Source organism: Lissotriton helveticus, chromosome 5_1, assembly GCF_964261635.1.
Source record: "Lissotriton helveticus chromosome 5_1, aLisHel1.1, whole genome shotgun sequence".
In the NCBI taxonomy this organism is placed as follows: domain Eukaryota; kingdom Metazoa; phylum Chordata; class Amphibia; order Caudata; family Salamandridae; genus Lissotriton; species Lissotriton helveticus.
In genome coordinates, this window is record NC_136065.1 from 385,995,916 (window position 1) to 386,022,486 (window position 26,571).

Here is a 26,571-nt window from a genome sequence, read left to right on the forward strand (position 1 = left end):
CTATACCACCCCATTTTGCTTTCACAACTCTGGGGACCGAGAGTAAGTTCTTAGGTGCAGAGCGAAGGGTTCTTACGGGAGTATAGACACACCGAAGGGACCTGATAACCTGTGAGCCTGAGCCATGAACAGCACCATGAGCCAGACACAGGAGTTTAAACGAAATCCTAGAGGGAATCGGAAGCCAGTGAAGATCCCTTCTGGCCAGAGTTGCGAAGGCTAGCCTAGGAAGGTTCAAGACCATCCTGGCCGCAGCATTCTGCACCATCTGAAGACGGTGGATAGAGCTCTTGTTAATGCCACTATAAAGGGCATTACAATAATCTAGCCTCGATGAGACCAAAGCAACTGTTGCTTTTTTCCGGGCTGCATGGGATAGATAGGGAGCAATCTTCCTCAACGTTCTTATGATGGCACAGCAGGTGGACACCGTTCTGTTTACCTGAGCGTCAAATGATAGAGCGGGATCAATTAGAACTCCAAGGTTCCTGGCGGAGAGGGAGGGAAGAGGGCATTCCCCCAGGGAGGAAGGCCACCAGTCCTTTGACCATAGGTCCCGACTACCACCAAAGACCATGATCTCTGTTTTGTCCCCATTTAATTTTAAGAAATTTCGTACCATCCAGTTAGAGACTGCCTCCATACATGCTCTAAACTTGGGAGCTGAGTCGCTTGCCGACTGGGTGATAGAGACCAGGATCTGTCTATCATCGGCGTACGATAATACTTCAAGACCGAAGGATCTCACCACCTTAGCAAGTGGGGTAACGTAGATATTAAATAACAAAGAACTCAATGAAGAGCCCTGTGGTACCCCACATTGCACTTCTTGGGAGGCGGAGAGGAAATTGCCCAGCTTAACTCTCTACTCCCTAAGATGTAGAAAGGAGGAGAGTAAACTAAGAGCAGTGCCCTCTACCCCGATATCCTTTAGTCTGGAGATCAGAATTGACGGGGACAAGGTGTCAAAAGCTGCTGTGAGATCTAACACCAGCAGTGTAGAGTGTCCCTTGTCGACCTTCAGGCGGATATTGTTGATCACAACCGTAAGGGCAGACTCAGTGCTGTGTGCGGCGCGGAACCCGTGTTGAGAGATATCCAATAGATTTGAACTCTCGATGAAAGCAGAAAGATTCCGATTGATATGGGCCTCGAGAATCTTGGCTGGGGCCAGAAGTAGGGAGATGGGACGAAAGTTTTTTAACACTCCCGGGTCGAGAGAGGGCTTTTTGAGCAATGGTTTAACAACAGCATTCTTCCAAGAGGAGGGGAAGATCCCCTCACTGATGGCCATGTTCAAAACCTCTAGTAGCAGAGGGAGGACAACCCCTCTGCAGGTCTTTAAGATTCTTAAAGGACAGGGGTCTAAGGGTGAGGATGACTTGGTGGCATCAAGGAGCTGGTTAAGGTCTTCTAGGGTCAAGAGAGGGAAGCCGATGAGACCCAATTTGGGACAAGCTTCGGTGGTCTCAATATGGGGAGGTGAGATCAAAAGGAGAGAAAGTACTGAATTGACATCCATCTCCTGATTGCAAATCTCAAGAGAGTTATAAATGTCGGCAATTTTGGAGTGGAAGAAGCTTGCGATATTATCGCAGAGCTCCTGTGTTTCGACAATGGAATCGGCAACTTTAGGGGCCGATAGGGAGTCAATGATTTTAAACCCTAAAATAAGAGCATCAACAGCACGTTGCAGCAACCTTTATTAACATTTTTCCCTAATTAGACCTTTGTGAAATGGTATACCGATCCCAATCGAAGTACTGTAAATTCAGTACGGAAAATAGCAATAACAGTTGCCTTTTCACCATTGTCGGGTTGTTTTCTGCATTGGTACACGGGGAAACGAGCAACTGTGTAGAATGTTAGACCAGTGAACGGATGTAGTGATTGGCCAAATAGTACTGACCAGTCCGCATACTAAGGTGTACATCATTTCATTTTCAGTACTGTGATGTTGGTATTAATGACTGCATGTGTTTACCCATGCGCAGAAGTGGCAGTATTAAAGAAAGGAGAAGATGTTTGCTTTGTTTCATTGCAAGGTTGTTTTTTGTGAGAGTTGCAATTCAAAGCCCAAAGTATTTCTCAGAATTAAACACAACAGATTTTAAATGAAGAACTGTTGTGATTAAATGTAGCTCACCATAGGGCTAACAATTCGAACTTAAGCAGTATGTGATAACACATGTGAGCTTCATCTGTTTCAGAAGTGATGTCCTTCATCGGATACTAATGATAGTGCCTCTTTTACATAGGGATTTGGAAAGAAAAGTTAAGATATGAAGTACAGGTCACACAAACCTGTATGTGTTCGAAGCAATACAATCTGGCCCCTTCACAACATATTTAAACCATATTTTAGTTCAATCTACACTTGATAGAGCAGTGCGCCACATCCATGAAAAGGTCAAGCGTTCTGCATTCATTAAAAAAAGCTAAATATAAAATCCATACTCTACCTTATTTAGTACAGGGCTTTGTTCTGTACTGTTCATATGTTTCCCAGTTACAGTTAATACAAGTGTTTATGTGCTTTTTATTTGTCCTTACTTTAAATGATTGGTATACATAGTTGTTAATGTTTACCTGATTTGCAGTGTATTTGGCATTAGATTACATTTCTGTTTAAAGTACTAAAGATTAAAACATTTTTTGACTAATTCTTATGTGCCTTGTATGCACCAACGACAAATTTGTCACTTATCTTTTTTACTTACATCTTTACAGTTTTTCCAGAGGCCTCAGTTACAGCCTCCACGCGCTACCATCCAGAACAGTAGCCCTACCATCCGCCCTGGGGCCCAAACGCCGACGGCAGTGTACCAAACCAACCAGCACATCATGATGGTGAACCATTTGCCAATGCCGTATGCACTGCCTCAGGGTCCCCAGTACTGTATACCACAGGTAAGGTTACGCCAATAGGGAAGCTACACACACACTTTTAGGTAACCATACACTTCTGCAAAGCACATCACATATATGGTATGCTTCTGTGTTGACTGACCACTTATTTCCTTTGACTAATTTCCTAATAGTTCCCTCCTGTCATGATGCATGTTTGATTACAGTCTGTCATCTGTGTTAAAATGTATCATGTTTGTAAGTGTGACTTGATAGCCTGCAGTATTCCTCTGCTTCAGATGCTGTTACGGATATCACACCCTATCAGGTGCAGGATCCCGAAACAAAATCTTTTATTGAGTCTGTATTGTAGCTTCTCAGCTGTACGAGGCACAACTATTTTCCCAGCCCTGATAACATTGAAATTATATCATGAACCTCGCTCTCGTTGTTGTAATTAAATTATATTTGTCTTCTGTGGCAAAGGAGTTTTTGAGAGACCGTTATTTGCTTTCTTATCCCTTAGTTATTTTACGTTTTTATTTAAAGTTTTTTCAAACGTTTTCTTTCTCTATTTACCATGGTTGCTTTTTTCTTAAACCCCATTTCGATTTACACAGGTTATGAATATTTGTTTCCTTAAATTTAGTATTTTTCTTTTTACAGAAGTGATTATGGAGGCACCATCTGTTAAATGTTGCCTCATTTGTCTTCCTGAAATTGCCACAACCTCGTTGAAAAATGGTGGTTGTCTGTAATAGCTTTAATCTCAGCCAGAAGTGCTCTCGTTCTCTTCTTATAAGAAATGTGTACATCATGACTCCAAAGAAAAGACTTAGTGAATTTCCAGGCTTAAAAACATGGTTACAGCTAATGTTGTAGCTCATAGAAGGCACACCTACCTCGAAGATTAATTGTGTCCAAGACATATTAGGCCCCACCCGGAAATGAGAGAGAAAGGGATTGTCTTCAGTTGAAATAGTTTTGACATTACAGGTCATGCAAACTATTGCTTAAGATTAGTTTTGGCACTGCCTCCCATTTTAATCACACATATGCATCAAAATCTTTTTGCTCAGATCTGCATCTCCTTTCTATTATGGCAAGGCTGATATTAAACTTTGAGCTGCCCTGATCCAAGCTTCTTTTATTGCGGAAGTCTCACTTGGTGTAAAGTGAATTCTTGTCTCAGAGAAACTTAAACCTGTTGTAGATTAAAGCATTCAACTTTACCAAACATATCTGTATCCCAGAAATTTAGCTAAGAAGCAGAATATGGTGTGATTTCATATTGCTGATTTCTTTTGTTGGGGAGTTTCCTCACAGAGGGCACATGTGACCTAAGCATGTGGCTATTCATTTTCACCCTGTACAGTGTACGGCAAATAAGTCTCCAAGATGACAAAACACTCTTATCAACTGTTATTGCTACCTTTTTATGTGAATGTGGCGATGATGGCATGCATCCCATTGTTAGGCAATTTATGGCCAAGAATTGGCCATGAAATTGAGGCAGTCCACATATCCGGCATCCTTACCTTATGTCTCTCTGAACAGGTACAGTATGAATTGTGTGGGACATTGTGGTAAAATCTGAGGCAGCAGGTCGTTGAGATTATTACAGCTGTCAATCAGTACTGTTGGTTGCATGTGACAGATGCTAAATCTTACTGAATACCCTCTTAGAAAACAAGCTAGAACAGGCTCCTTCGCTCATGAACTGTGCAAGTCTGCATTCAGTAAAATAAATACTACCAATGATAGCACTTCTAGGATACAAATATATATGAATTTACCTTTTGAAAAACACTTTCTGTAAATGTTTGATTTCTGCCTCATTTAAAAGGCAAAGGGATGAAGTGAACACACATTTTATTAAATAAGAGTATGGTGACAGCTAACATGGCTAATGCAATGGGTACATTTTACCATAAGTCATTTCCATAACAACCAACTTCAGAGTGTTTATATTCCCCATCGTCAATTAATGCAGGCCTTCGCACCCGACCATAAATCACCAGGCCAAGATAGTGTCAAAGAAGTGTGGTTGCCGTTCAGAGTAAAACCACCTTCCAAGACCCTAACGATTGTTGGATACACTGAAATGCCTGTAGAAGGCAATCCATAAAATGTATTAGCAAGTTCTAGGTTGCTTTTGAGATATTTGAAGTATCTGATACTTGTTACAGTCTAACAAACCTATAACAATAGAAGAGTTCATAATATTATATGTGCAGCTTGAACTATTTTTCCATGTACATCTGTGGCGATATTACCAAAACACATATGTCTTCTGCGAGGGTTATATGGTTAATAATACCTGGTCCACATTCTTGTTTTTGATCCTTTTTTTTTTTGGTAGATTAAAAAGAAAACTAACCACCCTGCATTACTTTTGTTCAGAACAGTTTCTCTAATTGAAAATGTAAAATGTGTTATTGGTTAGTAGAATGTATTGCTTTAATTTAGATTTTCTTTTTAGGTTGTAATTATTTTAAAATCTTTTTTTATTAAACAAACTCATAATAAAAACTGAGTTAACACCATGGTTCGAGGCATGTGGGCTGCTGAATTCATATCTATGCATAGATCGCCGCCTAGTGTTGGGTCCGGATGATTGCACATTGTTGTCCTGGAAGAGTCTTCGAAGTATCACGAGATAGGTGGCTCCTCCCCTGGACTACAGTGCGCATGGGCATCCTCTCCATCCTCAGATTGTTTTTTTCCGCCATTGGGTTCGGATGTACTTTCTTGACTCAAGTTCAGAATCAATATAAAACTTTTTTCCCACGGCCAAAAGGCCTTCGGGGCGTCGGTATTGTCTTTCGTTCGGTTCCACGTACTTTCTCCAGTTCTTCGAGCCAGACGTCGAAGGCCGCTTGCCTTTTTCGACACCGAAGGCCCCATCAACGATCAACAATGGAACGGAGCCCGTTCAAACTGTGCCCCGTTTGCAACTCTAAATACCCTCACATCGATGTGCACCCGGTGTGTAATAAATGCCTATCACAGGACCACAACGAGGCCAGCTGCATGGCCTGTTCTCGGTTCAGGTCGAAGAAAACACTTTGGCGCGCCGCGAGACAGTCGGCGCGGAAAACAGCGCCCGACCCAGAGAACATCTTCGAGGCTGAAGACGACGAGGGCGTCGAACGAGAGGATCCTGAACAGCAGTCGGAACAGAACTCTAACTATGATGAAGACGAAGAAGAAGACTACGTCCATGATGAAGATGTCGTCGAGGTAGGAGACGACGCACAGGCCATCAGAGCCGTCGATGACTCAAGCGATGAGCAAACCGCAGTCGCGGGGCCCGATAATGACACTGTACCTTCAAAGGCTCAGGTCGAGGCATCGCCGGAAGGCCTTAGCCAAGATCTTAATCCACATTCTATAGCCCCGCGTCAAGGCCCGGCTAAGAATATTTCTAAGGAGCCATCGGTCGATCAACCACAATCAGCGGTAAAATCGAAACCGAACCCAACAGACGCTAAATCGAAACCGAAGCTGCTAAAGACAGTCATCGGATCGACGACCTCGGATTCATCGGTTCCAATCAGATTGAAGAGAGTCATCGACCCCTCGGGGTCACAAGGAGGTGTCGGCCCGAAGATCGGGGCGCCGAAACCTGTATCTAAGGTCAAGCACGTCACACTGACGCAGTCGACGTCGCCGTCCAAAGATGGCGACACTAACAAGGGACTCAAGGCTCTCGATCCGAAGCTTCCAGCCTCCAAGCCACTGCTGGTCAAGGCCTTCGAGTCGAAGACCAAACTCGACCCGAAAGAGCATGTCAAGTCGAAGCAAAAGAGCGTGCCTGCTGCGCACCAAGAGCTCGAGTCGACGCATGGCCACAAACAAACTAGTGGTAAAACAAAGTCGGTCGGATCGAAGGCGGCGCCACCCTCAAAGCAGGTCGGTCCGTCTCCAATGCTTACCTCACCAATTAAGTACGGACTGCCCCCGACCGCACGCCCTAAGGCATTCCAGACACAAAAAAGCACCGACACAGCCACAAGGTGTTGGTAGCCTCAAGAACTCTGCCCATAGAAGAGGACGTTGTGTTCCAAGCGCCATCCTATGATAATCAGTCAAAACTATTCATCGACTCCGATTCTGGAAGACTCACTATTTATAAAAGAAAAATCATTCCAAAGAATCCTATGGAGTCATACAAGATCCCACTCAAAAAGAAATGGGACTCTGTCACCTCACCTGTTCTTTTTTAACCTGTAGAGTCCTATGGACAGGAATACACCTATTCTCCCACACGTACCAATGAAGATGTGGGGGAAGGATACAATGAGGAAGAATTTACTTATCCTATTGACACAGATCAAGAGGAGTCTCAACCCTGGACTGACCCTGGTGAGCCACACACCACGCCTGACACTCAGTCCTATACAGTCAAAACCTCGCCTACTGAAGATACTGCTGCGTTTAACGCATTGATTGAAAGGGCAGCTACTAACCATGATGTAGAAATGCACGCTGACCCGGTAGAGGAAGACTTTTTGTTTGACACTTTCTCAACTTCAGAAAGATCAGTGAGGACATTGCCTATGCTAAAGGGTGTCCTTAAACACGCTGGTGACATTTTCAAAGAAACCACAAGGGCAAGGGTTGTAAACCCAAGAATTGAAAGGAAATACCGGCCTGCGCCTGTAGACCCTACGTATATCAAAGGCCAGCTCCCATTGGACTCCTTAGTGGTGGCTAATGCTCGTAAGCGAGCGAACTCTCAGACAAGTGGTGATGCTCCTCCTCCGGACAAAGAATCCAAAATCTTGGAAGCTTCTGGCAAACGAGTAGCGGCTCAAGCGGCAAATATTTGGAGAATCTCAAATACACAGGCCCTATTAGCCAGATATGATAGGGCTCATTACCACACGTTAGAGCAGCTACTACAACACCTGCCTGATGCTTATAAGGAGGACACGGAAATGCTGATACAGGAGGGGAAGCTGATTTCAAATTCATCCATTAAATGTGCGCTTGATGCAGCAGACACAGCAGCTAGGGCCATCAACACGAGTGTGATGCTCAGAAGGCATGCCTGGCTCCGCATCTCTGGTTTCAAGCCAGAGATCCAAACAACTATACTCAATCAGCCGGTTACCCCGGACTTTCTATTTGGTCCCGATGTAGACACAACACAAGAAAAAATTAAAAAGGACACTGAGACAGCAAAATCCATGGGAGCTCTGCAGTCACAACAGTTCAGGGGCGGTTCCTTTCATCGCTCCGGTAACAGGGGAGCCTCTAGAGGTCAAGCATCCCAGCAAGCCCAATACAACAAGGGAGGAACACAGTCCACCTATAACAAAAACAATAGGGGTGGATACCGTGGGAACAGCACCAAGGGCAGAGGACGTGGAAATAATAATGCCAGGTCCTCAGCCACCAATAAACAGTGACGTCTTGTCACTGCCCCCAGACCATATACCACCGGTCGGGGGAAGACTTCAGAAGTTCCTGCCAGTCTGGGAAGGCATTACCAATGACAGGTGGGTGAGACAACTTATACAATACGGCTATTGTCTAGAGCTAACCTCCACTCCACCCAACATACCCCCAAGGCACCATCCTATGTCCGCAGACAACATGCACTTATTGCAGCAAGAAGTCATCTGTATGCTGCAAAAAGGGGCCATAGAACTCGTGCCTTTAGAACAACAGGGTACAGGGGTGTACTCACTGTACTTCTTAATCCCAAAGAAGGACGGATCTCTCAGGCCCATTCTAGACCTCAGACCCCATAACCAATACATCTTGTCAGAACATTTTCACATGCTCACTTTGCAGCAAGTTCTACCATTGCTCAGTCAGGGAGATTTCCTAGCAACCCTAGACCTAAAGGACGCATATTTCCACATTCCAATTCACCCAGGACACAGGAAATATCTCAGTTTCACCATAAACAACCAGCATTACCAGTTCAAGGTCCTGCCTTTCGTGGTCACTACAGCCCCCAGAGTGTTTATCAAGTGCTTAGCGACAATAGCTGCGCACCTTCGGAGTCAACACATCCATGTCTATCCTTATCTGGACGACTGGCTTATCCAAGCGAAGTCAGACCAGCAATGTGCCAGCCACATGTCCCACACGGTTCACCGCCTACACAGTCTAGGATTTTCACTCAATTACCCAAAATCTCATCTTCAACCCGCACATGTACAACAGTACCTAGGAGCGGAAATAAACACTCTGGCAGCAACAGCACAGCCAAACTCAGCACAAATCAACAGCATGCAATTGCTGATTCAGAAATTCAAACCCCAACACTCACTCCCAACGCAAGTGTTTATGCAGCTGATAGGCATGATGGCCTCCTTCATCTTCATAGTCCCTCACGCGAGGCTACACATGCGTCCTCTTCAGGAGTGCTTGGCACGACAGTGGAATCAGGCTCGGGGGCATCTAAAAGACCTAGTGTTGGTGACCGGTCGTGCATACAACTCTCTGCATTGGTGGAACACACAAAACCTTTGCAGGGGACGACCGTTCCAAGAGCCTGTACCACAGATAGTACTGACGACGAACGCATCTCTCCAGGGCTGGGGAGCGCATGTCCTCCATTATACAGTACAGGGACTATGGACGACGCAGCAGCAGAAGATGCACATCAACCTGCTGGAACTGATGGCAATCTTCATGGCGATGAAGGCGTTCAAATTGCATTTGTGCAACAAAGTTGTGCTGATCCGGACGGACAACATGACTGCCATGTATTACATCCAGAAGCAGGGAGGGACACACTCTCCACAGTTATCACACCTAGCCCAGAGCATGTGGAAGTGGGCCATTCAAAGAAACCTGTTCCTCATGGCGGAACACCTCCCAGGCAAGGACAACCAGATAGCAGACCTGCTCAGCAGGCACAGCCATCAGATGCACGAGTGGGAGATACATCCCTCGGTGCTGCAACCATATTTCCAACAGTGGGGTCATCCAGAGATAGACCTATTCGCCACAAAGGAAAACGCAAAATGCCAAACCTTCGCCGCCAGGTTCCCACACCCGCAGTCTCAGGGCAATGCGATATGGATGAACTGGTCAGGCAGATTTGCGTACGCTTTTCCTCCAGCACCGCTCATACCGCTGGTAGCGCGCAAACTGCGGCAGCACTCAATGACACTCATCCTAGTTTCTCCAACATGGGCAAGGCAGGCATGGTACCCCACGTTCCTAGAACTTTCAGTGTTGCCTCACCAACGACTAAAACTCACACCCAGTCTCCTCACTCAGAGCCGTGGAGACATTCAGCACCCAAATCCGCAACAGTTGAGCCTTGCAATATGGCTCCTGAGGTCATAGTTTGGCTACCTGAACCTGCCCCCTGACTGTATGAACATTATCAAGGAGGCTAGAAGACCTACAACCAGGGCATGCTATGCGGCAAAATGGAAGCGATTTGTCATTTATTGTTCCAATAATAACATAAATCCGCTGGATGCATCAACGCAAAACATTATATGTTATTTGTTGCATCTACACAGATGCAATCTGGCATATAGTTCCATCCGGATACATTTAGCTGCAACGGCAGCTTATCTTCAAAACAGACATCACCTTTCCCTTTTCAAAGTACCTGCCATTTAAGCTTTTATGGAGGGGCTCAAAAGAGTAATTCCTCCCAGACACCCGCCTTCACCTGTCTGGAATCTAAAAATAGTTCTCACCAGACTAATGGGACCACCTTTTGAACCTCTTCACTCTTGTGACATACAATTTCTAACATGGAAAGTGGCCTTTCTCGTGGCGATCACATCGCTAAGAAGAGTTAGTGAGCTGCAAGCCCTAACTATTCAGGAGCCTTTCATACAGATTCATGCTAATAGGGTAGTGCTGCGTACCAACCCTAAATTCATGCCTAAGGTGGGGTCACAGTTCCACTTAACCAAACAATAGAACTGCCAGTATTCTTCCCAAATCCAGATTCAGTGGCAGACCGAGCACTGCACACACTAGATGTTAAAAGAGCTCTCCTGTATTACATTGACAGGACGAAAGATTTCAGAAAAACTAAGCAACTGTTTGTTGCCTTCTCTCCACAGCACAAAGGCAACCCCATTTCCAAATCAGGTATAGCCAGATGGATTGTTAAGTGCATACAAATCTGTTATCAAAAAGCTAAACGCACATTAACAGTTCCCCCAAGAGCGCATTCCACACGCAAGCTAGGGGCATCCATGGCTTTCCTAGGTAACATTCCTCTAGAGGATATCTGTAGAGCAACCACATGGACCACCATACATACATTCACCAAACACTACTGCGTGGATGTACACTCCAAACAGCAAGCTGCTGTAGGTCAGGCTGTTCTCAGGACTCTTTTTCAGAGTGCTGCAGCTGGCACGGGCAACCACTGCTAAGGAGGAAACTGCTATTTATTCTATGCATAGATATGAATTCAGCAGCCCACATGCCTCGAACGGAATATGCTACTTACCAGTATGCATCTGTTCTTGGCATGTAGGGCTTCTGACATTCATATCGCCCGCCCTCCTCCCCGGTGCCTGTCGCAGCTGCAGCACTCAGAATTATTCTCAGGCATGGTCATCACTTACTGTATCATACTCCATCTCTGCCACAATGGCGAAAAACAATCTGAGGATGGAGAGGATGCCCATGCGCACTGTAGTCCAGGGGAGGAGCCACCTATCTCGTGATACTTCGAAGACTTCCAGGACAACAATGTGCAATCATCCGGACCCAACACTAGGTGGCGATCTATGCATAGATATGAATGTCAGCAGCCCTACATGCCAAGAACAGATGCATACTGGTAAGTAGCATATTCCTTACATTACAGCATATATCTACTCATTGGAGTGGTCAAAGTATGGAGATCAACTGAGTCTTGGTCGTCTTAAATTTCCAAAAATGTATGTGGATCTGAGGCTGCCCTTGTAAATCTGTTTTGCTATATAGTGCAGTTTCTACTGTACTTGGGTATGTCATGACCCCATATTGCTTCTCTGTAGTTCTTCCATAGGGACCGTATTTTCTCCCACTTTCTAGGGCACCCTCTTACTTGATAGATCACTCCCTCTGCCCTGTGACTCCAATCTGTCAGCTTTCCACTCTGCCTCCGATGGGGGAAGTGAGCCCACCCCACCTCCTTGCTATATTTAGTTTTGTCACCCCTGTCGCCAGTGGCGCCAGCGGCAACCAGATCATTTGATGTTGAGGCCAATCTTCTTCACCCTGGATTAGCAGAAGCAACCACTTTGCATTCTCTGGGTACCCTTGCCCCCAGAGCTAGGCCATCACCCCTTCACTTCCGCCAGTACCTGTGGATCACAGGGCACTCCCAGAGGGGATGATAAAATGACCCCTTCCGTGTACATCCTCTTGCACATTGGGATGTCTCCACCACCCCCAGTTTGTGCAGCAGGGTTCATAGATAGTACTAGCGATGTAGGACTTTCCACTGTATTAGCCAAAATCTGTCTCGGATCGCTATTTCTCAGGGACTTTGAAGGGCCTCTACCCATTCTTTGTCGTCGATGTCAGCTATGTCATCAGTCCAAGTGCGTCTGAGTTGTCCCATGGGGTCAGGGGAGTTGTTCATCAGTTTTCGGTAGATCGCTATCCCCTTTTCTGGGATGGGGTCAGCCAACAATCGGTCCTCCAGGGGAGGGAAGTCAGGGAGGTCTGTGCCCTCCTGAATATGCTTCTTGAGGGCGTGTCAGAGTTGGAAGTAGCAGAGTCTCTGTGTGGGGGACAGGGTATACTCTTGACTAAAGTTCCCTAAAAAGGAGTAGCAACCCATTTCTCCATGTATACCCCAGATGCTCAATTCCTAACCTTGCCCACTGCGCAAAGTCCTGTAGTCCAGACACTTCCCTCGGTTGGTCGCTGTGCCAGAGAGGGGTCATGGCCGTCGAGGTGGAGTGCCAACCCAGGTATCGATTAGCTTCGGACTAGGACCTTACCACTGTCTCTGTATGTGGTGGACTGGTGGTAGCTTTATTTTCCTCATGTGAGCATACAGGATGGCTTCATTATTACCAGCAGGCATTGCTGCACTGTCAACTCTGTATTCCTGCTCTCCCTATTCTGCATATACCCAGTCGTGAACCATCAGGAGTTGTGAAGTCTAGTAGTAGTTTTTAACATCTGGGATTGCCAGCGCACCATCATAGATTGCAACTTGCGCAGAGCTATACGTGGCGCACCCTCTGCCAGAGCAGTGACAGCAGCGCTTGAGCAATTTGCTTAAAGAAGGTAGGTGGGGCCAGATAAGGCGTATTTTGCAAGGCATGTAATAGTCGTGGAAGGGCCATCATTTTTTATAAGGCTGCTCTTCCCATTAAGGATAGAGGAAGGGTGCGCTAATGCATCACAACCGCATGAAGGCGTTGTAGCTGCAGGGTGAGGTTTCGTTGCATAAAGAAGTGTTGGTCCTGTGTCACAAAGACCCCGAGGTATTTGAAGCCATTGGTCGCAGTCGGCGCCAAACACCTCACCACGAGTCTTTGCAAAGGACCCGACAAGAAAAATGCCAGTGATTTGGCCCAGTTTATCTTGTAGGCTGAATAGCTCCCGAATAGTTCAAAGATGTGTAGGATTCGCGCAATGGATGCATACATTCTGGAAAAATGGAGGACTGTCATCTTGATAAAAGGATGAATCCAAGGAACTCCAGACGTAGTCATGAGGTATAACATAAGTAAGAGGTTTATTAGCTTAGATGGAGGACGGTAATTACAATATGGTAGTTTCATCAGTTCAGTAGTTTAGGCCCCACCAGGAACAACATCCTTGCGGCTCAGCCCACACTCTCCAACTGTCTCTCTATCCATACAACCATGCACTCAAACATTCCACTCTCTCATCAGCATTCTAACATTACACATACACTTCACATTCATACTGGCTGAGCAGCAGAGAAAGGAAATCAAGGTATAATTCATCCCCTTCTCTTGGGAACACAATAAATAAAGGTGATTACAACATTGCATAATAAAAGTACAATACAAATGGTGATAACTAATTAAAGATCATAAAGATAGAAGTACAGCATGAAGGAGGAACAAAGTGCAAATGATAACTGCAAGTATATGAGAACTATGGATAGGAGGATGAAAGAGAAAAATGCAATAAACAAATGATAACTGCAAATTTAAAAAACAGATGTAAATCCCTCACCACTCACCGCCTTCTACACACCACACATACCTGAGAAAACAATATCAGGTAAGAAAACAGTAAGGGGTACGCTCACCCATAGGAAGGGTGCACGACTCCTCAATGCACTTCTGGGGAAAACCCATCTATAGGGTACACAACCCATCGCCCAAAATTCCATAAACGCAAAAATGTATAGGGTACCGGACCATCACACAAAATTCCATAAAGGCACAAATGTATAGGGTACAGGACTCATCACGCAAACTTCCATAAATTCACAAATGTTTAGGGTACACGACCAATTGAACAAAATTCCATAAAGGCACAAATGTATAGGGTACAAAACCCATCGCACACTCCCTGGTAAAACTGCATAGGGTATACGACCCTTGAACACACACCTAAGTATAAACGACTGTACAGGGTACCCACCCTCTACAATCCAAAATGGCAAAACCACACACCCTACAAGATCAGGGTAAATAAAAAAAACACTAGACTCATTTTCAAACATCGCACAATACAGATGAGCTAGTTATATAGTGATATTACTACACTATTGTAACTTTCATAGATTCACATGCTTGAATCTTCCCTGTTATCAGAGTAACAGAAATACCAGCAGTGCTAATACACAAGCATTAGGAATCACATTGAGCGCAATAGACATTGCTAGCCATTTCAAACAGTTTTAATACATTCAAACTTAAACCATCTCCTGCAGAGCCACCATACATCAGATTTCTTCCCGCACGTCATGTGTTAGAGTGTCTCTCTGAGCTCTGCTGAGTCAGTGTTCTGGTCAGTTTTTAACCTGTCAACTTTCCAAACTAATCTATGACCTTCAAGCAAACTCTAAGGTACAGTCTTTTAGGATTGTTTCCCTGTCTCCAGCATGCCAGAGGGATCTAAAAAAAGGCTTTTTAGGCCTGGTAAATTCTGTAGGAAGCCAAGACTTTTCTCTGACGATCCCCACAAGGAATGCCGTTATTGCCCGTACCCTCACCATCAACCAAAAGAGTGCAAACATTGTTGGACCGTCTCTGCCAAAATCTTAGAAGACCGTAAAGCCAGGCTCCTTCTTTGGCTCCAAAATTCTCTGAGGGTGAAGAAAAGGGTAATTCCCAAGTCCTTTTCCTAACCATCCGTATGAATCCAAAAGAAATACTACTGAATATCTCTGGCAATGAGCCCCGACCAAAGTATCACCCAATATGTGTTGCTGTAGCCCTAGGGGTAGCACGGAGGAATATAGCTAGAGCATGGGGTAAGAGAAATCCTCCAATGAAACAACAATGGATGTGCGACCTAGTGTGGTACCAAAACGCAGAACAAGTAATATATTAAGGACGAGGATGTCCAAAAAAGTGTGCGAGTGTGGGGACCTTGGAGAAAATATCGATGTAATGGAGACTTCAGCCAAAATGAAAGGATATTTACTGGGACCAGGGAGGAAAGCGGACGGCTCTGTGGTCTCGACTGAGCAACGCTGAACCAAAATAGGTTAAGAAATGTTGAATAGCGTAAATAGATTGCTGCTTACCACATGACTTCTCGTTTGCTTTTATGATCCAAGGTATTAGTGAAGCCAAAAGATAAATACATGTTTCCGCGCTAAATGTAATGATGCAAACTATAATAAACTTGGAAAGTGGCTTATTTTTTGGGAGAAAAGCGTCAACAGTCTGAGTGTTATGACACCTTCTACGAGCCTTATCCATACGATGACCATTACGAAGAGGAGCACTGTGAGCTAGGGCACACATGCCTCATTGGTCATCCTCACCCTGACTCTCATTATGCAGGTAGCCCATCAGCGCCTCTAAAATGCTTCTTCTCCTTGCTCTGTCCCTCCAGATCAGGAGGTTAGAAGGTTTGGAAATAACGATAAGTGCTTCTCCACTATGGCAGCAACATCTAGCAGAACATCAAATGTGCCTGACATATTAGGGAGATATGACTGTCAAATGTGGTAGGACATGTTGGCAATTCTGGAATTTCTCCCAGAGGATAAAAAGAAGGAAGGCGAAGGAGGTTCTTCAAGAGGGTGAGCAAGCCTCTTAGGGAATCAGTGATGTTGCCATGGATAAATAAGTAGAAACGTTCCTATTGGTCTCAGTAGGAATTTGAGTAGTGGTGGCATTCTTTTTCTTGGAAACAGAACTGTTTCAGTAATCCTAATGACCTGTTATTTTCTTCCATTTATCTCACAGTACCAGTGTAAGCATTGACATGCCATTTAATAGCGAAAATCTTTTTTTTGGTAAGCGTGTGGATGATGCCTTGCAATCCATAAAGTCAGACACAGAAACTGCATGGTCTCAGGGCAGATTGCTGCAGCAACACTTTCAGCCCTTTCGAGGAGGTAGAGGGCTGTTTCTGTCCAGAGTACCTTACCAGCAGAATAGGTACCAATCATATTCTCAACCGGGGTATCGCTCACAGTACTCTTCTCAGCAGCAGTACAGAATGGCAACAGTTTTGTTGTACACTCAGCAACGCTTACGAAGACGTCTTCCAAATGAAAGTATGCCTCTAGGCGCCAGTGATGCTTCACAGGCACCAGTCGCCTCAGTATCACCTCAACACCAATTCGGAAATTCTCTTTTCAATTTTACAGTCAACGGAAGAACATCTCTTCCGACAAATGGGTGTAAGACTTAATTCAGCATGGTCACATCCTGGAATTTGTTGAAAAACCTCCTATTTTCCACCTCGCAGAACATCCCATCGTCATCTGCCTTTGCTGAAGCAGGAGGTTCATTTGCTTTTCTCCAAGCATGTGATAGAGTAGATTCCATTACTTCAATGTAATGCAGGTTTTTACTCCAACTTCATCATCAAAAAGAAGTCAGGAAAATGGAGACAAGTGATGGACTTGAGGCTCTTAAATGCATAAAGAAACTACCGTTCAGGATGCTGTCCCTACAAGATATCCAACAACTCATGTATACAGGGGATCTACTAGATGTGTAATTCCATATCTCTATACATGCAAAGCATTGAAACTTCTAAGGTTCGAGGTGGCAGTGGGCCATTACCAATTCAGAGTGCTTCCTTTTGTGCTACGCTCGGCTCTGTCTTCACGAAATGCATCGCCACAGTGGCAGCCTACTTGAGGAGAGATGGGCATCACGTGTTCCTATATCTGGACGACTAGCTTCTAAAGGGTCCCACATTTCTCTGTGCAAGAAAGTCTGCATGAGCCTGTCTGCCGCTGTTTAGGACTCTAGGCCTCAAGCTGAACAGAGAAAAATTGGCTGTAGCCCTGTCCAATTCAGCAGTTTTTGGGGGCGCAATTCTGGATACAAATAATTCCAAGTTTTTCTCAACTGTGGCGAGAATGTATTGCCTCAAGACACTAATGGCTTTCTTCTCTGGAAGAAGGTTTACTTTTGTCTGGAAGTGCAGGTCAATGTTGGGAATTATGTCATCTTACATTCCGTTGATACCAAGTTGTCTTTGCAGGCAACAGTTGCAGTAACATCTAGATGAGCAATGAGTTCAATACCAGGGAACCTTTGAGGACACTATGAACTACGAAGTTAGCGATTGTTTGGTGGAAGGGCCTATCGTTCATTTCTGTGCAGCCCCATATCATGACAATAGATGCTTCCCTGGGAGCTCATTTGCAGGACTTTGAGATTCATGGAAAAGGTCTGTCCAGGAGGCATTGTCACATATATATCTTCTGGAATTGAAAGCGATTTTCCTGGGCCTCCAGTCTTTTCTTCCTCAGTTCCCAGTTCCTCTGTGTTGATAAGAACAGACAATACCACAGTGATGATCTATCTTGCCAAGCAAGGAGGAACGAAATCACAGATCTTGTCTCCTCAAGCTCAGCAAATTTGGGAATGGTTGTTTCTCCACAGCATCACTCTGATAGTGGAACATATTCCAGGAGTAGAGAACAAATGGGCGGATTCCTTCAGCAGAGCTGAGAAACAGTGCCATGAGTGGGAACTGAATTAGCGGCTTACTGCAGGTGTCCCATCATTGGGGTACCCCAAATCTGGATCTCTTTGCCACCTTTCAAAACAAAAAATGCAGGATGCAGGATGCACGCCGAGGAGGTTTCCACAGAAATGGACTTTGGGAAATGCGTTGCAAGTGGCTTAGACAGGAATGTTTGCTTATGCTTTCCCTCCCTTTCCACTGATTCCCAAAGTCATTTGCAAGATGAAGGAGCAAACGTGCCACCTCATTCTGATAGCTCCAGCATGGCCATGGCATTACTGGTTCAGAATTTCTTCTCCTATAAAAGTGTCTCCATATTCAGTTCCAGTCGATTGATGATGTTCTCTCCATGAACGAGGGTCTGGTGGTCCATCCACAGATACGTTCACTCAGCATGTCAGCTTGGTCGTCACCACAATGAGTTTGAGATGATATGGTCCAACTGACTAATTAAAGAGTTTGGGAGACTTTTGTAGAATCTACTCTCCTTTTAAGACTCTCCCTGGGGTATGGCATCTCAACACAGTCTTGTCTCAGCTCATGAAGTCTTTTCGAACCAATTCATAAGACAGACATGATATGTTTCTTGGAAAGTGCCTTTCTATTGGCACTTACTTCTGCTAGGAGGATAAGTGAGATTCACACCTTGACAATTCATGAACCATACTTACAGTACTGATGAATACATTTGCCTGTGGATTCCTCACCTTTTGATTTATTCCAATGCGCAGCATTCCATGGAAACTTTTCTCCTCAACTCTCCCACGTCGATGAGGACGTCACAGTGGAACTGCTCCACATGCGACTCAGTGTGACGTCATTGTAGCCATATGGAGACCTCGTTGGTGTGCTTGTGTCAGGTCGCTTTTTTCGGCACTGTCGATGCGTAAAGGTTTTTTCCCAGGGTCTCCATTTCTGGGAGTTTCTTTGTTTCGGATTGTTGCGACTTTGCAAAGAAGATTAGGTTTCAAGCCATGCAGAGAATATGGGAGCCAGATGTCCGTCACTGACCCCCATAAAGAATATTTATGGTGTCTTAAGTTGGAACACGATGTCAGGGAGTGTGCTTCTTGCAAGCTCAAGAATTTTAAAACGCTGAAGGAGAGAGAGAGGCCAAATTATTCATGGCCAAGGCCAAAAAGCAGAATAAGGGGTCGCTGGAGGTAGAGGTCACGCTTCAAGTTGCAGACTCTCCATACTTCGAGGTCGTCGAAGAAGCATAGGCAAAAGTGGCGCCATGGTTCTTGGCGTCGCTTGTCGAAGGATGCAGCTTTGACGTCCGTGTCTCCATGTCCCAGACGCCATTAAAGGCATGAGATGTCTCAGTCACCTGAGGGGAGTCCGGCCCTGTCTCTGGCTCCGAGAGTAGTTACTCCACCAGTTCCAAGAGTTGCAACACCTCTACTGTTGCCAAGTCAACCACTCCAACTCTGCCGAACTTGCTGCTTCCCACAACGGCTTCAGAGCCGCCTGTAGTTCCATATCCGATGTATCCTGCTTTTCTGACTCCGGGTACCGATCCGTTGCATTTTTTAATTGGGTTGTTTGCCTTTTTCGCCTCAGCTGCAAACCCTACTGGTGGGCCTGTTGACCCCATGGTTTGTTAGCGTACTCCCTGGGAGGTTTGCCACCTCACTTTCCACGGACACCTCTCATGCCTTATATGCCTATGCCCATGGCTCCAGGAAGTTGGCCTCCTCTGACGCCGTTACAATCTTTGGAGGGGTGAGTGCCACTGGATGGTTCATCCCTGGTGCCATCTGGTTCTGAACCGGCGTCAACTCTTGTTCCCGTAGACCTCACTTCAACGCCGATCCTGAAGTCACCATTGCCATGTCTGGGGCCACTGACGCTTGTTCCAAGGATGAGGTCTCGGAGGGAGACACAAAGGCTTTTGGAGGAGAGAGTGCCAGGAAGAGCATGGAGAGGCTGAGGAAGGGGATATTGTCGATCGAAGAGACTAGAGTTCTGGATACCTCTCCCGAATGGAAGCTTTCATCCCTAAAAGGTCTGACCACCTATCACGCTGTGATTAGGAAGGCTGTGGATCTCTTGGAATTGCCCCTTCCCTCGGCAGAATGAAAGTCGAATATCCTGTCTGAAGTACCCCATTCTCCTTCCTCTGTTTCAGAGCCTTTACTTCCCTTGAATGAGGCTTTGACAGAGCCCATTCTTGATGTCTGGAAGAAGCCGATGTGTGCCCTGTCGGTGTCCAGGACCGTAGCAAGGAGGTATAAGGTGGCTCCGGGGGAACCTGCTTTTCTGTCCACTCATCCTTCACCTAGGCTTCATGCTCCTGGAGGCAGTCTGCAGGTTCCTTCCCATCTACGCCTGCAGATAGGGAGTCAAAACACATGAAGCAATCGGCAAAGCAGGTGTTGTCATCAAGGAGTTTAGCCCTTAAGTCAACAAATGCCACATGTCTTTTGGGTCGCTACATCCACTCCCTCATGGACTCTGCCAGGGAGAGGGTTCCAAAATTGCCTAAAGCGGTGCAAGGGCATTTCTCGATAGTGCTGTTGGATGCCAAATTGCTGCACACTAGGTGATAGTCTGGTCTGGACACTGCTGATTTGGTAGCCAGGGCAATGGTATCATCTGTGGCTACTAGGAGGCACACTTGGTTGCCTGGTTCAGGGTTCTCTCCTGATGTCCAAGCTACTTGACTGGATCTGCCATTCGATGGATTTTGTCTGTTTGGGGCAAAGGCGGATTCGGCGCAACAGCGTTTTAAAGACCGTAAAAACACAGCAATCTCATTGGGACTTGAGTCTCAGCCCAGGAGATTTGGACAGTTCCGCAAGTTTCATGGCTTTGGGAGGAACTTGTCCTTTCATGCCAGGCAACAGCTACAGAAGCAGCAACAGCAGGCAGATCCCCTAAACCAATCATATAGGGGAAAGGGCAGAGGTTGTGTGCAGGGTGCTGTGTGACAACAGGTCTCCTCCTCCTTTTCTGCCCCTCCAATTGGTAAGGCAGGGAAGCGTCTCTAACTCCACCATCCTAGAGCATACTTGTCCTGTGGAAGGGCTTGAGTACCATTTTATACAACGTTAGAGTTCTGCTACTACAGATCTCTGGGTGTTGAACATAGTAGAGAATGGGTATGCCCTATCCATCCGAGAGTTTCCTCCTTCTTCCCCTCCCCATAAGGGCCTGTTTTTGGAAGAGCACCTTCTGCTTCTCCAGCAGGAGGTTCTGTCATTGCTGCAAAAAGGTGTGATCAACGTGGTTCTGAAGCAGGAAAGGGGTCAAGGATGCTACTCCCAGTACTTCCTGATTCCCAGAAAGTACTGCCATTTGAGTCCGATCCTAGACCTCAGGGTTTTGAATGTGTACCTCAAACAGGAAAAATTCTAAATGTTGACACTGGCTCAGGTTTTTCTTGCGCTGCAGAAAGAAGACTGGATGGTGTTGATAGATTTACAGGATGCGTATTTTCACATTCCCAACCTGAAGTCGCTTTGGAAGTGTCTCCGTTTTATGGTGGGGACTCAACACTACCAGTTTGCAGTCCTTCCGTTCAGCCTTACTTCCGCACCTCTGGTCTTCACAAAGGTGATTGTGGTGGTGGCATCGCAACTCAAGGTCGGGGATTCCTGTTTTCCCCTATCTGGACAACTGGCTGCTCAAAGCAGGTCGCCAGAGATGGTGTTACATCATTTGCAAATAACAGCACATCTGTTGTTCGACTTGGGGTTTTCTATAAATGTGCCGAAAGTTCACCTGGTGTCTTCTCAGCGCAACCTGTTCATAGCGGCAGTACTGGACACTACTGTAAGTCATGCCTTTCCTCCTCTACAGAGGATTCAAGACATCCAGGCTATGATACCACTTTTTCAGAATGGAGCCGCTGTACCAGTCCTGAAGGTCTTGCACCTGCTCCATCTGTTCGCTTCCTGCATACTGTTGGTCAACCATGCACATGTGCATATGAGGGCTCTCCAGTAGTGCCTCTGCAGATAGTGGTTTCAACACAACGGAGATCTCAGTGGTGGTCAAAATCTCCAAAGAGACTGCATTGGGGCAGTTATGTTGGAGTGTTCCAGGCAACCTGTCTTAAGGGAAGCCATTTCAACCTCCTCCTCCGGTGGCCACAGCGATAATAGATGCCCCCACTCTAGGGGAGGAGAGTCCATCTGGGGGATTTGGAGGTCAAAGGCCTTTGGTCTCCAGAGGAAAGATTGTTTCACATAAATCTTCTGGCATTGCGGACGATACGTTTGACTCTTAAGACCGTTCTTCCCTCCCTTTGCGGTCAGTCGGTTCATGTCCTGACGGACTACACTACCACGATGTGGTACATCAGCAAACAGGGAGGAGTATGGTTCTCTCTTTGTAGAGAGACTCTGCGACTCTGGTTATGCGCTCAGGACCATCAGATTTCCGTGAACGAGAATCATCTGGCCGGAGAACTGAATGTGCGTGTTGACAGTCTCAGTTGGCAGCATTCGGCCGATCATAAGTGGCGTCTCCATTCGGAGGTGATCCTCCACAGTTTTGGGATATGGGGGTTTCCTCAGTTGGACCTGTTTGCCACTCACGAGAACGTGCACTGCCCAGCATTCTGCATTCTCCAGTATCTGATGCGGGGAGCGTTGAAGGACGTGTTACAGTTAGATTGGGCCTCACAGCTTCTTTTTATGTGTTTTCTCCCATACCCCGGATTCCTCGAGTCCTGAGGAAAATTCGCCAAGACTGGGCCCAAGGGAACCTTTTGACTTCTACAACCTTGTTGCCGCAATTGTGCCCAGACGCCTACCTGCCTTGCCAGCTTTCTTCGCCCTCGGTAGAGTGCACTCCCGCCTCCCGCTGCCCGACTCCCCTGCCATCTAGGAGTCCCGGCAGCCGAGTGGAGCGTGGGACGTGGGGAAACTGAAACCACATTCCCCAGCATCCCGAGCGGCGCACGCCGCGTCACCAGCGCGCCAGGAGGCGCTGAAATAGCGCGTCACCCCGGTCGAGGGGGGGGAACCTTTTGACTTCTACAACCTTGTTGCCGCAATTGTGCCCAGACGCCTACCTGCCTTGCCAGCTTTCTTCGCCCTCGGTAGAGTGCACTCCCGCCTCCCGCTGCCCGACTCCCCTGCCATCTAGGAGTCCCGGCAGCCGAGTGGAGCGTGGGACGTGGGGAAACTGAAACCACATTCCCCAGCATCCCGAGCGGCGCACGCCGCGTCACCAGCGCGCCAGGAGGCGCTGAAATAGCGCGTCACCCCGGTCGAGGGGGGGGAACCTTTTGACTTCTACAACCTTGTTGCCGCAATTGTGCCCAGACGCCTACCTGCCTTGCCAGCTTTCTTCGCCCTCGGTAGAGTGCACTCCCGCCTCCCGCTGCCCGACTCCCCTGCCATCTAGGAGTCCCGGCAGCCGAGTGGAGTGTGGGACGTGGGGAAACTGAAACCACATTCCCCAGCATCCCGAGCGGCACACGCCGCGTCACCAGCGCGCCAGGAGGCGCAGAAATAGCGCGTCACCCCGGTCGAGGGGGGGGAACCTTTTGACTTCTACAACCTTGTTGCCGCAATTGTGCCCAGACGCCTACCTGCCTTGCCAGCTTTCTTCGCCCTCGGTAGAGTGCACTCCCGCCTCCCGCTGCCCGACTCCCCTGCCATCTAGGAGTCCCGGCAGCCGAGTGGAGCGTGGGACGTGGGGAAACTGAAACCACATTCCCCAGCATCCCGAGCGGCGCACGCCGCGTCACCAGCGCGCCAGGAGGCGCTGAAATAGCGCGTCACCCCCGTCTCGCGGGACGCCGGGCGAAGCCCGGGCCAAGGGCGGGCCCGTTCTAGCCCGTTACAGACCGGGTAAGACTGGACTGGGCCACCTTATTAACATTTCATCTTGTGTGCCCTTGTTAACATTTCTCCACATCTGTTAATGCCCATTTTGGACTTCCTATTCTATTTTCTGTTGTGTATCTGTTTATATTACATTGTATAAGCATGTCTCCTAGAATCACCAGAAATAGCAAAGCTGCGCATGCTGCCCAGATCATAGGTCCAATAGACCAATTTATTGCTAAAGCTAATGATGCCATCAATCAAGGTGTGTTATTGTTAGAGAGAAGGGTTTCCCAAGATCTAGCTGTGGCCAGGCGCTCTTCATTGGGCCTACTGGCCACTGCTTTAACCCCGCAACGTCCCTTGGTGCCCGACTCTCAATATGAAACTCCGTCAGTACCAGGGACATTGGACTTATCAGTATCTATTGACCTTTCTGAAACACAAATATCCCAGCTTTCTGCACCTCACCCCTCAAGATCGATTGAGAGAACTCCCATACTTTTCTCCAACTCGGAGGAGAATCCTATATCCCCTATTACTAGGGGCCAACGGGAAGGTGCAATCCCGAAAAATAGAAAGGGGCAAAAAGATAATAAAAACCCTCCCCCAAACACCACTGACTTGCAAAGGGTTCTTCAGCCCCAATTTAATGACGAATCACTCACATTAACTCAGCCTTTACCTTCACCAGAAACATTACAGCAGCCTAACATCTTAATGCTGCCAGAAATAATTGATCTTTCATCTGACAATCGTAGTACTGTCCCGGAAGGTAATACAGGCAACGGGCGAAAGTCCCCGTTGCAAGATTCACCTACTTTAGCCTCCATAGAGGCTTTAATTAAATTCCATCTTAATCCCATTAAATCGGCGCTATCTAAGATTGAGAAATCATTAGCTACATTGACAACTGAATTAAAAATTAAAAACAGTACGACCTCCATGCCTGCAGTTTCTTTGAACCGTCAACCCAACCCAAAACCCAACCCAAAACCGACAAAGCCCGGGGTCACTCTCCCCAATCCAACCATACAAGCCCCTAAAGCGGTGACTACCACAGCGGTGGTCCACCAAACACCTACTCATACAACCAGCACTAACCCCCAGCAAATTCCAATTAATTTAGTCGCAAAACAATCTGTTATCCCCTCCTTGCCTGGCCCTCCTGTCCAAAAGGCCAGTCTTACTAGTTTACCACCAGCACGCCCCGCAGCTAAAACACCAGCCACCAAAAACGCGGCCTATAACATAAGGCGCAATGCACCCCGCTCAGCTCACCTCCCTCCAGAAGCAACGCCGTACGTAGTTATTATGACCGGGGTTCCAGCGTTGCATGTCAACTCTGAGGAACCTGGATGGTCCTTAAAAAATAAGGTACTCCATTGGTTGTCGTTGAATCGACCACTTCCCCCGTTTGCCAACAACGGTGTTGTCTCAGTTCGTAGAGTTCCCTGGGTAGGGAAGGAGCAAAAAACCATCCCAGGTGACTGTATTATAATAACTTTTGAAGACCCCCAAACCGTAGAACATATTTGCCCATGGGGTGATCAAACATCCTCCGAAGGAATTGGCACGAAAAGGCTAGCTTTTTTCTACCCCCCTGCCAATTTCCTCCCACCGGCCCCTGAGTGGAACTGGACTCAGGTAGGGAACCGGAATAGAAATCCGGACTGGATAAACTGGCAAGGACAAGGAGGCAGAAACACCATGCCTTCTTTGGACTGGAGAGGAGTCCCTACGTTTAACAGGTTTGACTGTTTAGAGATGGTGGACTGACCACCAACAGTCAATGTCCTGGCCAATGGGAACTCCTCCACTTTAGGGTCTCCACCCCCGACACCAGTAACCTCTTCCGCCACTCCAACTCCGCCGCTTATAATTATGCCCCTACCACCATTGGTTGTGTTAACTGATTTAGAGGGTGTTCACACGCCCCAACACGCTGGCTCTCAGCCTCACCCTCATTCCAACAACCTGCGTGTTAACCACCACGAAAGCTTGTCCTCGCCTCCTAGCACTGTCTCGAGTTCAGCACAAAGCAAACTACCCCAAAATGGAAGGCCAGCATCCACCAACGGACCATTAGCGACCGCCTTACTGCCTATATTATTCTGGAACGTAGCTGGCCTGCGACCCAGGATGCTATCGGCATCATGGCTGGCTTTTGCCACTTCCCATATGATAATGTGCTTTCAGGAGACATGGATAACTGACCCACTGCACATACAAGGTTATGTAACGTTCCACTCTCCTGCTAGTCCCTCAACACATGGTAGACCAAAGGGGGGTCTTGCGGTATATATATCCAACAAGCTTGAAGTTAAGAAAATTTCCCTTCAGTGTACTTCTTTGTACTACCAAATTCTTTTGATTACTTTTAAAAATGGTATGTCATATTGTCTTATTAATTTTTATAATAATCTTTCCCCCGCAGAATGTGTTAAAATTGTGTCCGAAATGTCACTTTGTACAGGCGAACTACGTGCAAGGCTCGCATCAACCACATGTAACGTAATCTGGGGAGGGGATTTCAATGCACAACTGTGTTCTCATTACATGAAATCTGACTGTGGCCTCCTAGATGAAATCGATTGCCCTATGACACACTTTACTCACTCCTCTGTAGGAGATTCCCTTAATGGTAGCCTAATGTCATTAGAACTGACTTTCGCTAACGAGCTTACCGACCCCCCTGTGGAATTTAATCCCACTTTTCATGGTAGGGGTTGTTTTAGTACCATAGATTTTATACTCTGTTCTTATTCATTAAAGGGTACTGTTTCTCAGTTTAGTACAGGATCAGAAATTTCTGGTGACCATTTCCCCAACACGATAGTGCTAG

General features: G+C 46.7%; 1 protein-coding gene across 13 annotated transcripts in view; it reads left to right on the forward strand.

The window, feature by feature from the left end:
- EIF4G3 (eukaryotic translation initiation factor 4 gamma 3) overlaps window positions 1-26,571 on the forward strand; it is a 1,426,031-nt gene that overhangs the window by 499,179 nt on the left and 900,281 nt on the right. For all 13 annotated transcript variants that reach the window (XM_078642564.1, XM_078642569.1, XM_078642559.1 and 10 more), the window contains one exon: window positions 2,731-2,910. In XM_078642564.1, the coding sequence (XP_078498690.1) occupies window positions 2,731-2,910 (180 nt within the window). The remainder of the gene's footprint in view (window positions 1-2,730; window positions 2,911-26,571) is intronic.